Source organism: Apteryx mantelli, chromosome 1 (assembly GCF_036417845.1).
Source record: "Apteryx mantelli isolate bAptMan1 chromosome 1, bAptMan1.hap1, whole genome shotgun sequence".
Classification (NCBI taxonomy): domain Eukaryota; kingdom Metazoa; phylum Chordata; class Aves; order Apterygiformes; family Apterygidae; genus Apteryx; species Apteryx mantelli.
The window spans coordinates 160922394-160939279 of record NC_089978.1 but is presented as its reverse complement, the minus strand read 5'-3'; the positions used below and the strand labels follow the sequence as shown (position 1 = coordinate 160939279).

General features: G+C 39.7%; 2 protein-coding genes across 2 annotated transcripts in view; one reads left to right on the top strand and one right to left on the bottom strand.

Annotated features, from left to right (window-relative positions):
• The window catches only part of ALDH1L2 (aldehyde dehydrogenase 1 family member L2), a 36094-nt gene extending 28609 nt beyond the window's left edge, over nucleotides 1-7485 (top strand). The window contains exons 19-23 of the mRNA XM_067308621.1: nucleotides 1001-1099; nucleotides 1845-2010; nucleotides 3302-3407; nucleotides 5017-5216; nucleotides 6259-7485. Of these exons, the coding sequence (XP_067164722.1) occupies nucleotides 1001-1099; nucleotides 1845-2010; nucleotides 3302-3407; nucleotides 5017-5216; nucleotides 6259-6314 (627 nt within the window). The 3' untranslated portion in view covers nucleotides 6315-7485. The remainder of the gene's footprint in view (nucleotides 1-1000; nucleotides 1100-1844; nucleotides 2011-3301; nucleotides 3408-5016; nucleotides 5217-6258) is intronic.
• Nucleotides 7486-7542: 57 nt separating this feature from the next.
• Nucleotides 7543-13693, bottom strand: NOPCHAP1 (NOP protein chaperone 1). Its single transcript, XM_067308629.1, has 4 exons — nucleotides 13550-13693; nucleotides 12093-12179; nucleotides 10185-10321; nucleotides 7543-8850 (listed from the first exon to the last, which is right to left on the bottom strand). The coding sequence occupies exons 1-4, from the start codon at nucleotides 13617-13619 to the stop codon at nucleotides 8668-8670; spliced, it is 477 nt and encodes a 158-aa protein (XP_067164730.1). The 5' UTR covers nucleotides 13620-13693; the 3' UTR covers nucleotides 7543-8667.
• Nucleotides 13694-16886: the final 3193 nt, after the last annotated feature.

Genomic DNA, 16886 nt, shown 5'->3' with positions numbered 1-16886 from the left:
AAATTCAGTAAATTTAAGGAGCTTATTTCCTGTTCACATGTTCTGGTTCATCAAAATGATAACAAATACAGTTTGCTCACTAAGAACAAAAGAAAGGTCTCCCACGCTGTACTTACCCACAGTGCTAATTCCATGAATTCCTTGAACCGGCTTAAGCAGCTCCTGCTACTGGGAAGAAGCTATTATGCATTTTCACCACTTTTAGACCCTCTTTTGGGAGCACAAGAGTTTGTGTGACTGCACAGTGAGGTATATGTGGAAAATAATAAAAGCTGACACGCAGCAATCGGCGTGCTTGCTTGGCCCCACCAATGCTCTCAGCTGGAAAAGAAGGGAATGATGCAGAGGTTTGCCTGAGATATAAGTGACATCGATGGCATTTAATGATTGTGAAACAATGTGTTTTGGCTATACTTGACACTAGCACATGATTCCAATCATACCTGCTAGTGGCAGGACCCTAGACCTTTGCAGCAGCCAGAAAACAAGCGTTCAGAAGTTTTAGTTGTCCCGCTCTTTCTTCCCCCACCTCCCTGCTCCCCTGGAGAACCAGTGGCAGGCACCAGTTCTTGGTAAATACAAAGGAACAAACAGCACAGGGTCTGAATCCACGTTCTGGAAATAGGAGCTTCTCTGCAGATTAGAGTGAGATAACACTGACCCAGTTACATGCAACTATCAACACAAGCAGCATTGCTCAGTGGATTAGCACAGTTTCATATTCGTCGGTCTTGCTGTCAGCGCTCTTCTCCGTGGTGCTGCAGCCGGTGTTTCTGTGGAAGGCTATGAAAATGGAAGGAGCAACGCAAGTGGGTTCATCCTGAGCCATTTGTCTCCATGGAAGAGTGTTTGCCAGTTATAAGACTAGCCTGCTTCTTGCACTGATGATGTCTGTTTAAATAAAGCATTACATTTGAGGGCAACCCAAGGGAACCAAATGAAAGGGAGAATGAACAAAAGGATGCATATGAATATTAATGTGTTTTTTTTCCCTGATCAGGGTATGGGAGCAGTATATTTCAACAAAGGAGAAAACTGCATTGCTGCTGGCAGGCTGTTTGTGGAAGAATCAATCCATGATGAATTTGTTAGAAAAGTGGTAAGATTTAAGGACTAATGTTTAAGTAGATACTTTGCTATGGCACAAAGATCCACTAGTTTTATAGGCACATACATTTCTTGTTATTTTTAGTTGTTTAACTTCTCATTACTGCTTATGATAGGCAATGCTGCTTCTCATGAAGCTCTTACAGGGTTGAAAGGGAGGCACTGAAGGGAGATATTTTCATCAGAAATGCACAGATAAGAGACATAGTAGATATTGCACCATCAGTGATATTTCGTATTTGACTAGGAAAGCAAGATTAAAAAAATCACTGAACTTACATCAGTGTGACTGAAGACTGCTTGAAGTTTAAAAAAGAGCATATTGGAAGCATAGCTGGAATCATACAATTGTCATTGTTAAAAATCCAGTAGTCACCTTGTAGTACCATTGGAGAATTCATTTATCTAGCTCAAGAAAAGAAAATTATTGTGATAACTCATTCACCACCAGTAAAAATTGACTTTTTACATGCCTATCTTAATAGCAGAAGGGAATGAATGCATGAAAACAGCATGAAAAACTTTCAGAAGTAACTAGCGATTGAGGGCATCAAGCATAAGACACTTTACAGAGCATCATTTTAGAAGGCAATGAGCATTTCATCCTCTAAAAATTCAGCCCTTTCTTGGGGCCAAACTTCATAGCACAAACAATGAAGCATCCAGAATCACTGGTCACTTTAACAACTGTTTATTTGCTACATTTTGTAACTTCATTTTAATTGGATAACCCATAGGTGGAAGAAATAAAAAAGATGAAAATTGGTGACCCACTTGATAGATCTACAGATCATGGTCCACAAAATCACAAAGCACATTTGGAAAAGCTGCTGCAATATTGTGAAACTGGAGTAAAAGAAGGTGCCACTCTAGTATATGGAGGAAGACAAGTAAATAGACCAGGTAAAATACTACCCAAAGGTGTTTGGAATTCTTACACTTTAAATAAAATGTGGTTGTCTCTACTGCATTAAATAAAGAGTAGCAATATCGTGGAAACAGTACCAGGTAAGCCCAGGATGACACTTGAAAACAGGGCTTCCAACTCCCATATCAAGAGAAGTTGGGCAACTGAAGCATAGCATATGAAGTTGACTCAGAATCAAGCGCTGTTATTTGGGGGGCACTGGGATCGTTTCTGCAACATCACTGAACTAGCAAGAGCCATAAATGTAGTTGTATCCAATTATATTGACAAAACACTAAAGCTGTTTGAGGTACCTTGCTTGCAGAATCAGCGTCAGGAATTATGATCAAAAGCATTTTTTGCTATGTAAAGAATGCTAAGTTTGATGGGCAGGCATAAGAGCAAACATTTTCTTGTGGACATCTGTCCTGTATCAGTAATGAAAGAGAAACATCTGCATCAATTTCAAAACATAATGATTGCGTCCCCAAACAAAATGAAAGAGAAAATGTATAGCTCTAGGAAATTGATGGAATAAATTTAATGAGAAATCTTATGGAAGGGGAAGGCAAATATACAAAATCTCAAAATATGTTGATTTTACCCACTCACACTCAAATACACTCACACACCCAGATGTAGGTGTAGAAGAGGTCTGGCCAGAATCACTTGTGTGCAACACAGGGACAGTAAGGGATGCCAGCTATGAAGTCCTGTGACTCCTGGGCTCTTCCTCATTAGCAATGATGAACTAGGTTTTGGACACGTCTTTTACACCCAGCAGAAATCAACAGCTGTCATGGGTTGGCCCTTTCCTTCAGAATTTTCCTTACTTCAGTCTCCATAAATCTTAGGCAAAGTTGCTGCCCATCACATGTTTTTCCGTGTTTGGAATGTAACAGATCTTTATGGCTACAGTCCTGCAGACAGTCCTGTTGATACCTTGTAACCTTGCTGCCACTTTCCTGCCCAAGTCCAGGGTCTTCCATTGGGAAGTCACCTGGCGGTGGGGTGCTGGCCTTCAGGTCTTGATATGAACAACACACGTTACTGCTGTGATCAATACAGGCCATTTTTTTAACCCTTGTTCTGCTGTTTCTTTAGTGCTCACACACATGCATTTCCATTCATACTCATTACTTCAGTCATATCAATCTTAATATTTCTGTTTCAAGTCTCAACATGCCTATGACTTGGGCTCCCCTCAAAGTATGGAAAAGCGATGGCCTGGACAACACAAACAGAGAAGTATTTTCATGCTCAAATGATGCCCTATCCTCTGTTTAGGTTTCTTCATGGAACCCACAGTATTCACAGATGTTGAAGACCATATGTATATTGCCCAGGAAGAGTCCTTTGGTCCCGTGATGGTAATTTCTAAATTTAAAAATGGGTATGTTCTCTTCTGGTTACTATTAGAAACTTTATTTTCTCATTTTCACTCAAAATGTAAAAATAACATAATCAGAATATCCAATAGTATGATTTTGTTAAATCTTGTAAGACCAGGCTGAATCCTTAGATTCTCTTCCAGTTAAATTCTAAGTAAACACACTTTTGGGGGTATCCTTCTCCATGTCAACACAAAATTAATGCCATAGCAGTGCAGTAGGGGATACTATGCAACCCTAAATGCCACCCCTTAACAATGTGCTACAAAGATGATTAGGGGACTGGAGCATCTCTCTTATGAGGAAAGGCTGAGAGAGCTGGGCCTGTTTAGCCTAGAGAAGAGAAGGCTGAGAGGAGATCTTATCAATGCATACAAGTATCTGAAGGGAGGGTGTCGAGAGGATGAGACCAGACTCTTTTCAGTGGTGCCCAGTGACAGGACGCGAGGCAACAGGCACAAACTGAAACACAGACAATTCCATCTGAACATGAGGAAAAACTTTTTCACAGTGAGGGTGACAGAGCACTGGAACAGGTTGCCCAGAGAAGTTGTGGAGTCTCCTTCTCTGGAGCTATTCAAAACACGCCTGGACGCAATCCTGTGCAATGTGCTCTAGGTGACCCTGCTTGAGCAGGGGGGTTGGACTAGATGATCTCCAGAGGTCCCTTCCAACCTCTGTGATTCTGTGAATATTGAGTCTTATTTACTGAAGGTGACATGATAATTGCAATACCTTGATCATATTACAAAACATGTATTTTTCCAATGGAATTGCTTATTCTTCTCGTCACAAAGGACTGCATAACATTGTTGTGTATTATATAACACTGGCACATTACTGTTATAGATGAAAATCGCTCTATATATTTTGTAGACTGCCAGTAATAATGGCTTTCATTCCAAATCGTAGGAATGAATTTTACAAACAGATTAAATAAAAAAACTATATATAAACTTCATATAACTATTTCCACCAGATTTCATTTTTCTGCAGTTTGAAAATGCAGGTAAGGACTGACCACATAGACGACCCTTCACATCTATAAATTATGTATGATAAGCAACTATATTAGTGATAAGGGACTATATTAAGTTTTTTGATTTTTTAAATTATTATGGATTTTGAAGCTATAGGGAGATGAGATACATAAAGAAAATAGCACTCTAGACATGGTCTGAAAAGATGCATCACAACAGAAGTCTCAGTTTCAGCATTTATTCCCCACTAACTTGTAAAGTGGGGCCAGGTTTTAGCAAACTGATTCATAATCTGCTGCATAGCTCTGCTTTACAAGTATTTTGGTATTGCCCTATTCCCCGTCTTGTACTGCAGCTGCACAGAGATGGTATGCATAATGCAATTTCCCTTTTGACATTTCTGAGTGTAAATCTCAACCACTGAAATGTAAACTTACAAGCTTTACAAGTTTGAAGCAATGGCATGAACTTCCATAAATCTGATGGACTGATACACAGATTAGTAGTTATTAAATGGTGTCCTTAAAGAAGCGAACTGGAAAGAAGTATGAAATTGAAATCGACGGTGGAAGGTTGTTAACACTTGTTTGTTTTACCTACCAGCAATTAAATCAATTCTTTCCCCCCATAGGGACATTGATGGAGTGCTAAGACGGGCAAATTCCACAGAATATGGTTTAGCCTCAGGAGTTTTCACGAGAGACATAAGCAAAGCTCTCTATATAAGTGAAAAGCTAGAAGCTGGAACAGTTTTTATTAACACGTACAACAAAACTGATGTCGCTGCACCATTTGGTGGATTTAAACAATCTGGCTTTGGAAAAGATTTAGGTAAGTTGTCCCCCATTTTTCATCAGACAGTCCAAATCAATGACAAAAAAAGTGTCTCTGTGAACAGTACAACTAGTAAAATCTGAGCTATGGGTATGTGCCCTGCATCTCCTATATTCCTCCAGTTGCAGTGAGCTGGTTCCTCTCCGCTCCCATCCCTACAGAATTCCTGCCTCACTACCTCCACTTCACCCTTTCCTGTACATTTCCTAAATACCTCGATGGCACACAGAATATTCCTTTTCAATTCCTCTTGAAGTGGTCAAATGACAGCTTGTCCAGAGCTGTGTACAGGCTACCAGCTGCTGTCAAGCAACGAAAGGTATGGGCCAAAGTCTCCTTTCCTTTCCCTCAGAAAGAACACTAACTTAGGTCTCTCCTCTAAACTTGTAAGAACATGGGAAATTCCTTCCGTTATTATGCCTTAAAACGTGATAAAAATTTGCCAGTGGGCCCAGAGCAAGACTGCATAAAACTTGTTTCTTTCACAAAAAAAAGCCAGATCTAGTCTGTCAAAGAAGCTTTATAAGTCTGTACAGATCAAGCCTCATAGCAAAGAAAAGTTAAAGAAAAGGTTTTTTCGTAGTGACACAACCGATTTTCCCTTTGGAATCTCTAACAAGTAGCAAACATTTCCTGAAACCAAAACGATTAATATTATCGGGGGAAAAAAAAAAGAAAAATAATTAAGAACCTTCGCACAGAATCTATACACAGAGACGTAACATATTCTAGGCAAACCAAACTTCTTCAAATTCCACTATCAGCCACAACGGCCAACTAGAAACTGCTGCTGTTTAATCCCACACAGGTAGCTCCCTTTTTAAATTCCAGCTCCTTTTTCTTTCCACATTTGTTGGGTTTGACCTTTCCTTGTCAAACCAGTTCTGTAAATCTCAGCAGAAGGGTAAGTTAATCAGGTTGTCATTATTCCTTAAGGACTCAAAATATTGGCTAGTGTTGTGAATTTTTGTAATATGGCTAAAGGCTGACAACATTCATTTAGCTGCTGTTCTAATTGGTTAATATTGTGCTCTTACAGGTGAAGAAGCTCTTCATGAATATCTTAGAACCAAGGCTATCACTGTGGAATATTAAAGTAACTATCTCCCTTGGAAGTAAATTGGCTGAGTTTTAGTCTTAAGGACTCCATGAAGCACTTCATACAATGCCTGGGATGTGCTGTCCAAAGTGGTAAAACTAACAAAACAAATACACCCAATCCAAGCATAAGTATAAATAAATCAGGTCCAGATTTTAGTCTCACTGAAAGATGAAAGCATTTGACAATTAATCTGAAATTATTTAAATTATCCAGCAACAGTAACAGTTATTAGCACAAGCAGGAAAAAGAAAGTGTTTGGGCTTTTTTTTTTTTTTAATACAACTGAAAAATGTGTTCTCACATGCCTACTTTTATATTTGTGTGAACATAATATTTACATGATCATTTTAAATCTTTAATCATAAGGCTTCTCTCAAAGTTGAACTAAAATATGTATATTATGCCATTTTTTGCTACAAACTGGTTCAAGTTTTACAGTAGCAATTAAACATTCTGCTCTGGTGATTCTTCAGCAGTACAGAAAACCTTTGTGCCATAAGAAGTAAATAAATGCAAGAAAGTGCACTTACTATGATCTTTGTATAGTACATACAGAGTTCAACATTGGTGTTAAACTATGCATATCAAGCTAAAATTACTGAAAATATTTTCTATCCTTTTGTTGATATGAATGTGTGATATGGAATCTGCCTGCAATTTGAAAGGTGGTTACATTAACAGATTAAAATCACTTTTTGTGTCTGTGCACATGGACTGTTATCACTGTTTTATATAGAACGCTTACTCATATTTCATACTTTCATTTTTTCTAATCTCCGGAAAAATCTCTTGTAAAAATGACTGAGTTAAGACAGTGGCCTTCAAACTTTTTTTCAATTTGAATAGAAGCTTTCCATACAGATCAAGACTCTATCTAACAAACTACGCCTGCTTAAAACTGCTTGCTCTTAAGAGTACATCTCCACCCAAAGCTTAATCTGATCTGTGGGCTGCCATCAAAAATAGCAGTCTCACTGCTTGCTTTCCATCCTTCCCATCCTCCAAAATATTCTGTGATTTAATCAGATAATCCCAGTAAACCATGCCCTCCTCACATTTTTAAGAATCCATATTGTGAAAGGAAGACTAGAATCCATATTATTTCCTAACCCAAATATTCCATAAACAGATCTTTAAAGAAAATTCAAGATTTAAGTATGAGATTCAAAATAATTGTATAATTAATTGCAGGTTTCAAGTCACAATGTTTGAAGTCTAATATTTGAGCAAATACAGTATAGAAAATTTTATTTTAATGGTGTAGAAAATACAAAGTTTAAGAAACAAATGATGATATCCAGGAGCATCACAGATACTTCTGAAATGCAAAACGATCTCTAAGGTAAATACAACAGTCCAAATCATTGCTTTTTATCAATCTCAGGTAAGTATGAATGACACATACATTCACTGACTATGATTCCACAATTGCGTCAAGCTAATCTAAGTACAAGTCTTTTTATTCTGGAAAGGACAGTTGTCAACAAAATGGAGAGGATGGAAGTATGTGGCAGGGAAAGTGGGAGATGAAAAGTGAGATTTAAAACAATTGCAACACCACAGAGATAGACTCAACCCTTTAAGCTCTGAGGGTATCTACACTACAGCCACAAACATTATTGCTGATACAAAGCTGGTTTAGGGACTAGCAGCAATCTACGCATACACAGATCTATAGATCTACCCATACAAAGCTCAGTGCAGGCCAAGAAAGCCAAGAGAGTTTGCTGAATTTTCTCTTGAGTCATGGCTGGTTCAAATGCTGTTCTTACACATACTACCTTATCTTGAAATGACCTCAGCCACTACTCTAGTGTACAGCAGTTACTATCATGACTGCAATGTAGACATACCTCAAATGTACTTTAAGATAATGTTTAATATTGAAGACATGTACATAACACTTCAGAGGACAATGAATATAAAAAACAAAGCTTTTCTTCTAGTTACCTCTTCCCTCTTCCTTAGGCAAAAACTCTTTCTACCACAGTACAGAGACCTTTTTTCAACAAGGCAACAGGCCAAGAATTCTACTTCTTAACTAGCTCTGCAGCATGCCTTCCTGCTCAAGTGCCTCACTTCCAGCTGCTTTCTTAGGCTGACTTCCTGGTGAAGCTCATTTCCATGTCATTTGAGGAATAAGACAATAATTCTTCAGAGATGCAGCTTGCCTCAGAACTATAAGTAAACAATCGTCCAAGTGGATACTGCATTCCCAACCACATAAACTACAGCATTTCCCATGATCCTGGTGGATGTCACATTGGGAAACAAGGCAGTTTAAGGGTCAAGTCTTCAAAGTCAGAAAGCATGATTTGTTCACAAAAAAGTAAAATACAAACGGATTTACTCATTCACTTTGCTGTCCAAAATTTCTATTTTGCCCTTTTCTCCCTTTTGTTTGGGAAACTTAATGTTGTCTATTGTCACTTCATCAGTTGTACAGTCATCTTCAGATTCTGAGTCATCTTCTGAGACTGATACCTCTTCATCCGTATCAGAACCACTCAGTTCAACTAAAGCCACATTCTGGGGGGGGGGGGGGGGGGGAAGACCTTAAGTTAACATATTATACATTTCAATATAGCACCTAACATTTGATTAAAAAGTAAAACAAACATATAAACAACCCTACTACCATAAGAAAACTCCACAACCCCAATTAGAAAGACTTCTGGGTTCTTGTGGGATTATAAAACACATATCCAGTATTTTTAAAATGTAATTATTATGCCCCATAGCAAATATCAGAGCATTTGTATATCATTACCAGAGAAATGAGTACATAGCTGAACTCGGATAATCTAAATCAGATTCTTAAATTAATGAGCAGAGGCATCAAAGCTGTAATTTTCAGTGAAGAATTCAAACCATTTAATGCATCAGGGATCATGATACATATACAAACATATGCATGTATAAATATTAATATAATTATCTTATAATCTAGTATCAGTCATGGTACTATAACTACTGCAAAACAGCAAGTCATCTAGACCACCATGACATTTTTTAAAGCAAAAGTGATCATATATTTCCATTTGCAGTACCATGATTTTTGAGGTATTCTTTTCTCTCTGAAAACATTTGTCTTAAACTGATGATCCATACCTCAAAAACCCGCTGCGTGCTGCAAAGCAACATACAGGAACTGAGATGTTAGTAAATTTCTTCGGTGATCTGCAAATAGCCTTATGCTATTAATCACCATGTCTCTTGGCTTATTTGTTTATTATAAAGCCAAGACACTTGTCAGACACTGTCACATGAAAAATCTTTTCTGTCCAAGTCACTCATTCCACCTGAGCATATTGAAACAAACAGTTTTCATGATCTGTTGGAATTCTTTCAAACAATACCAGTGCTGGACAACTTACAGCATGCAGGTTGGATACAATCTGCAAGAACTCTGAATCCAACCTGTGGCCAGTAAGTTGTTCTGACAGCTCACAGACCAACCCCAGGCTGCCATATTTCTTGCAAGTCTGCAGACCAGAAGGCACTTGTCTAGGACAGGCAGTCTTCCAGCCATATGATTAGATACATGCATGTATCACAGCTGTTTCGGTTGCAATTTTCTTAAGTGAGCACATGGCTGCAGCATTCCAGTTAACAAGAGAAAGGGAATATTGATGTGAATATGAATAAATGGGCTTGTATTTGTCTATTTAGCCAGGCCTAAAAATACCTACAAAGAGCAGCTGAAAGTGAGTTATTACTCTTAGGCTTTCAATTTGCATATTTCAGACTAAAATGGTAAAGACTTAGCCTTATCTATCAAACTAGTTCATTCTAAGGTTAGAGAATTATTCTAACTCCATCTCAATTTACTTTATGAGATCAAAAATATAGTACATGCTTACCATTTCTATAACTTTTTCTGTTGCACTGTCTAGATTTTCAATATCAAACTGATGAGCTGGTGCTGTTACCATTTTTCTTCTTAGCTCATCATTTGCATGTGCCATCTGTGGTAGAAAGCTTTGTACTCTGTCCAAAACTAAAGCAGAAATAATTATCATATATAAAAAGTGTGTGTGTATATGTAGATATATATACACATACATATATATACACACACGTATATATGTGTATACATATACATATACACATATATACACCGACACGTTAATTTATACACTTACACTACAAAAATCTGAACATCGAAACAGATTCCATTTCAATTGTAATTTCCAACTGTCTACCATATTTAGGATTTTTTAAAAGGAGGGATTGTTACAGTATTCAGTTTCCCAAGACAAACTGCAAAACGATATGGAATCCATTAACACGTAGTTCGGTAAGAAATCACTTAACAATTCTATTTGGATTCTTAAAATGTGGCTAGTTTAAAGAAAACTTGCTCACAAATGCCACTGTTTTAAAAACATTCTGAGTGCCATCTTAAGAAATTTCAATATCAGTATTATTTCCAATGTAAATATAATTATGTCCTTCTTTCTTCCTTCTTAAAGTATAGACTGAAAGAAGACAGAAAAATTAGCTACAGCAACAAATGTCATAGGTGTCATGCTGTCACACAAAAGAAAGTAATACAGTATCAACAGGGGGCTCTGAAATTAAGATGGTGGGACAGAGACATGCTCTAGGCTGGAGCATAAAGCACTTATCCTCTGCAGAAATCTCTCTCTAAACTTGGTGGGACTTCCCAGCAATTTTAAGATAATCACTGTCATTAAGAGAATCACACCATTTCCCTTCCATGGAGGAGGAGAGTATCTTCACCTGCTTCCAGAATTTCTTCAGACAGTCTTTCCCCTATACATGGCAGATGATCCATTCTCTAGTTTTCATTTCCCCTGAAGTAAAACTGTACTACCCTGAACAAGTTCTGCAGAAGTCTAATAGGTATAACCTACCTTTGAAATACTGTCATCTTCCTAAAGACTTATATCAAAGGAAGAACTTGATATTACTGAGTAATTTGTTCTTCTATTATTTTTAAAACTCAGCTCAGTCACAAATAAAAATATAGTAATTTGACAATGTAAATTTTAAGCAAAATGCTTTTATAGCAGCAAATATTCTATACTGACAAATTACTTCTGAAGATAGATTAGGAGACCTGAGCAATAAAAAGCAACAACTCTGATTATACTGGAAGAAAGCAATCTGCGACTAAAGAACTTTTGTATTTTTTCCATGAAGAGAACAAGTTCTGAATAAATATGTATACACAATTTTCAAAGAAACATAATTACTACACCACTCATATATATGAAATTACATTGAAGAGAATGTTAGCTATCTATGTGTAGATTTGACTAAGAAAAAAGGAACATAGCTTGTTTAAAAAAAAAACTTCTTAATACATTCAAATGAATTTATTATGAACAAAAGGTTATATAACCTGTCTTAATAATTTTTGTTAAAAATTAAGTTACAAAAATGATCTGTGTATCCTATATCGATTTGAAAGCAGGTGACTAAATGAAGACTTAAGGTACAACCCAGCTAGTTCACTATATGCAGACAGGGGGAGTATTTCTGTAAGAACAAAGTCCCTAAAACTTGCAACCATAAAGCCTAGCATCACGAAATCTAGATTTTTTGCAGAAGTTGCATTTGCACCTCCCACATGTTAATCATGCAACTGCAAGGGAGGACCTAACACCAACAGAAACAGAACACAAGAGCTTCCCCCTTTATAAATGCAAGGAAATACCTGAAGATTCACTGAAGCTAGAGTAAGTTATATTAAATATGTTAAATAGGACTTGACTGTGTTCCAGCAGCAAAGTTACACTTACCATTACTCCTTGGCATCCTAACTGTCTGTAAAGTTGTGGCCTTCTTGTTGCTAAATTTTGAACTAATCAACAATGTTTCTTCCAGTCCTGGAAAAAAAACAAGTATTTGAATGTTTACCTATGTCAATCATCAATGTCACATTTCCACTGTGAACTTCTTTTCTTGCTGCTACTTTTCCACTTTTCTACAACAAACTTAAGACAATCAGGATTCGACCATCTCTATCTCCGAGAATTCCACGCTGCTTTCCTCCAGGTACTGTTTCTTGATTTCTTTTGGGGATGGGTCATGAAAGTACTTCTTTATGTAGTGAACATCTAGAACTTGCTACCTCAGGAGGATGTGAAAGCAGACAGATCAGATTCAAAATAGAATTAGACAAATTCATGGACAAGAGAGCCATAAACAGATACCAAAACAACCGAGCAGGAATCACTCTAGCATCCCAACCCCAACAATTATAGATAATGGACAATTACATGAAGAATAGGCAGCAGAAAATGCTTAAGCTAACAAGCTTTCTATAATTAGCATTTTCTATTGCAATTGTCAGGTGAAAGAATACTGGGCTGATCCAGCAGATCATTTCTTACAGACATTCACTATTTTTGAAGTCTTTGTCAAAGCTCTATTCCACAACAGATACCCCCAAGTAGAGATACTATCTGTAAAACTCAACTCAGTATAGTCATATAGCTAGATGAAGTCAGTTTGCTGTCCCCTGGTACGCCACACAGAAGAACACCTTGTAGCACTACGCTGCACTGTGGAAACAGCTAACGTGTAAGTTACACTGATTAAAATCCCTTCTCTTGCATATATAACGGCGGTGGTGATGAATGAAAGCAGGCCACAAACAGCAATGCTAAAAATATTTTCAAGATTCATAAAATCCAAATGATGTACAGAAAATTTGCATTAATTAGACAAGCTAATTCTTATGACTGCCAAGAGAACCGTCAGTCATTTCTCATTAACTAGAATTAAGCCTTATTTCTTTTTAACATTTGTTTCCTGGTAGAAATGTGGATATGACTGTCGATACTAATTCACTGCTTTTTTTTCCCTGTATTTACTCTGCATTATATCAGCGGTGCCTAGGAAAACGTTAGTAATAAATGTAACGTAATGTAATGTAATAAAAAACAGTCAGCGCTAGCAGCTGCGCGCCCTGAGAAGCCTCCCCGGGCCGCGGCAGCGGACGGTTCCCCGCTGGCCGGCGAGGCCGCGGGCTCCCCACGTCCTGCACCCCCCTTCCCCCGCCCCGATGCGCCACGGACCGCTCTTCCCCGCCGCCCCGGCGCCGCTGAGCGGCGGGGCAGAGCCGCCGGGCAGCGCCGCTTCGTCCCCCACAGCCGGGCGGGTCTCCCGGAGCGGCGAGAGGCCCAGCGCGGCCTTCGCCGGGCCCGGCCTCTCGGCTGCGCCGCTGCCCGGGGACGGCGCCGGGGCCGCTCACCTCTTCGGCACCCCACGGCCAGCAGCTCCCGGGAGGCGGCCGGCCCCGCCGCTCCGCCATCCCGCGCCATGCGCCGCCCGAGCCGGAAGCGGGTTCCGGGCGCGGCCGGGGCCGGAACCGGAACCGCCGCAGCGCCGCCTGCCCGGCGGGAGGTCCGGAGGCGCCCGTGCGCCGCACGCACGCGCCGCGGCGGGGGGAGGGAGGGTCAAGGGGGCGGGGCCTCCTGAACAACGGCCGCGCAGCGCCCCGGCCGCGGGTAGGGCCTCCGCAGCGGCGGCTGCCGTTACTGCGGCAGCCACCGGTTATTTCTATCTACCCGGGAAACGAAATTCTGGAGGCAGCGCCTTCAGGCAGATCGGCACCCCGACGGTGTTGGCTCGGCACTTCGCGCAGCGTAGCTAACCATTGCTTATTGTACAACAAAATGCGTTACAACGTGAATATTCGTGCAGCTGAGGACAGCTACTGTTTTCCAACTCATGTCCGCAGCTTTTATCCGCTCTTCACAGAACAGTGGAAAATCGATAAATTATCTCACTGTGTACATCAAATTTTTGAAAAAAAATAAGAATTTAAAGCAACCCTGAGCTAAGCAACTAAAAGTGAAACTGTTCTGTGGAGGAAGTAGCTAAATTCAGGAAAAAATACTAACATTAATTCTCTATTTCATACATGACCTTTGGTTAGCACAAGGGTAAACACAAAACTTACAGGAATATACAAACACCTATGTCCATGTAAATCTAGGATTAAAAATATAGAAAGGAAAACTCACAAAGAAAAACTACTTTTTCATCTTTTTTAAATGATTTGGCATGAAAAATACATCAATCACTTGTAGAAAAAAATGAGAGTATTAAACTCAGCAAGTAGATAATTTTACTTGAATGCCTGGCAGCTAGGTAAGTATCTGCTCTTTTGGAACCTTTCCCATTTTCATTATCAGAATCTGACAAATGCACCTAAGATTAAATTTTAGACCCTGAGGGAACTTCAATTATTCCTTGGAAAAGAAACTTATACAACTGTCAAGCTTAGTTGGCATTGGTCAACCTGTTATTCAGGATTTGCTCTACAGTCTCCATTCCTATCTATTACAATTGAGACAATGTGAAAACTGTAAAGAGAGAACTGAATAATTCATAAGAAATGAGATGGGAAGTCCAGGCCAAAAATGAGAAAATGTAGTAATCATGTACTCCAGTATGAAATGTGAAACACCTTTGGTTTTGTTTTGTTTTTCCAATTCTTAATGATTATATACCCTCACTGTATAAGAAACAAGTAAAAAACCCACACCCAGTATTTTAGAATTAACAAATTTAAAGGAGTTGGAGGCAAACCAGGAGACTGAATTGCTTTGTTGGTGACAGAGGTTGGCCAAAGCAAGGGAAGCCTCCCATGCGACTTTCCCGCAGCAGCTGCAGAGCCAGGTGCGTTCCATGATTCTGCCACCACTGCATTTCCTGTCAAGCTCACATCTTTCACCCAAATGCCCTCCACAGTTTCAGGCTCCAAGGAAAATTCCATTGCTAGCTCTCATGATTGAAAAATTGTGAGGGTTGAGTTTTCTGTGTCAGGCCACAAAACCTGAGTCTTTCCGAATTTGCACACAGCCCAAATTAATAATGTGTGGATGTCAAATAATATATTTCATCCTTTGGTATCAAGTGATTTCAGTGGGGGGAGGGACATAATACTGTCAAGGAACCTGTAATACGGACAGAAGAAAAGAGTTGCACAAGATCACCAAGCAAGCAATTAGGAAAGTCAGAAATAGCACCCTTAGGTGCTATTCCCCAGCCTCAAACATGTGTTCTAACCTATAGGCAACAGTAGCAGATGAAATCTTTATCTGATTTGGAAGGTTGCCCAGCTATGTATCCCTGGCACCTAACATAAAAGCATACACAAGGCACGAGTATATATGGTTACTGGGGTAAGGAGACAACAGCTCCCTTAGCCCATCTTCTAATAAATTCAGGCTTGAGGCAGCATTTGCCGCTGAATTAATAGCTCTATGGTTTGGACTGCTTCATTCATTTAATGCAGTATTGACTCAGAGTTCAAGATGATGCTGTACATTTCACTCCTGTAGTGCAGATTATTTTGGCCCCGGTCCTGCAAATACATTCTCCCATACCTAAGTCTCCACTTTGCTACACATATTCACAGCACTTAGCTACAGTTTATGACAGATACTTGGTGACTTGCCCATGCTGTCTATTGTTCTGTCAATAGAAAGGAAAAAAGATGCTTTCAGCCTGTCTGCCATCATTAAATCCAGGTCTTTTTTTTTCCCTCTTTCTTCCTTTTCACTTTCCACTTAAGGCATCCTCACTGCTCTGAAGTATAAAGCAACAATACAGGAATAATATTAGTAATAATGGTTTGAAAACACATTCTCAACTGCAAAACATAAATGCTTTAATATTAATATAAAGAAATAAATGTGTCTCAAAACAACAGCTTTGAGGAATAACAAGCTCAGCAAGGCTATGGCTTTGCAACAAATTAGATACGTATTTAATTTGACATAGTTGATTTCAAGGGAGTTATTCACAGATTTAAGTTTGAGCACTTGCTTAAAGTTTTCAGCACAGCGTAAAGTTTTCACATAAATACATTCTAAACCAAATACTGTAAACATTCTTTTTCTTTGGGAAGTTATTTTTAGCCAAGCTACATGAGAAGAGAGAAAATGTTCTAAGTGTTCCCTGAAATTCTGAAATAAGTAAGAAAAAAAAATGCTGAGTCTTGTGTAATGTTGCCAAGACAGCTTTTGCAAGTGAAAGCAAATGCATCATTACAGTCTGCCAAGGGAGTGCATTTGGTGCACGCTCTGCTTCCCAGTCTTTTGTTTTCCCTGTGCTGCAAGGCATTAGTGGGGCTGTTCGGAGGGCAGTAGGGGAGTAGCATGGAAACCCAATCTCACACTTTGGGGGGGGGGGGGGACGGACAACAAAAAACAGCATTTGGGAGAGTCAGAAAGGCAAAGCAGGGCGAGTAGAGCGAGCTAGGCCAGCTGTGCAGGCTCCCTAGCCCGCCTGCCGCCTTTCCGCCCTGTCCCCTCAGCACCTCCTGGCAGAGGCGCCGAGGACGTGGCGCCGCGGGTGGCGATGCTCCGGGAGCCCAGGTCATTGGAGCCAGAGGCTTCTCGTTCCCTTGGTCAAATTCTGTGCGTTATTTTTTTTTTTCAACGCAGGTAGCGAGTTGCAAAGAGGTTGATAACGATGCGCGGCTCCCCAGGCGGTCCGCTTGCGCCCGCGGAGCCGACTTTCGGGGCCAGGAAGGTAGGAGACGACGCCGACGGCTGGGCAGGGGGCCGCGGCTCGCT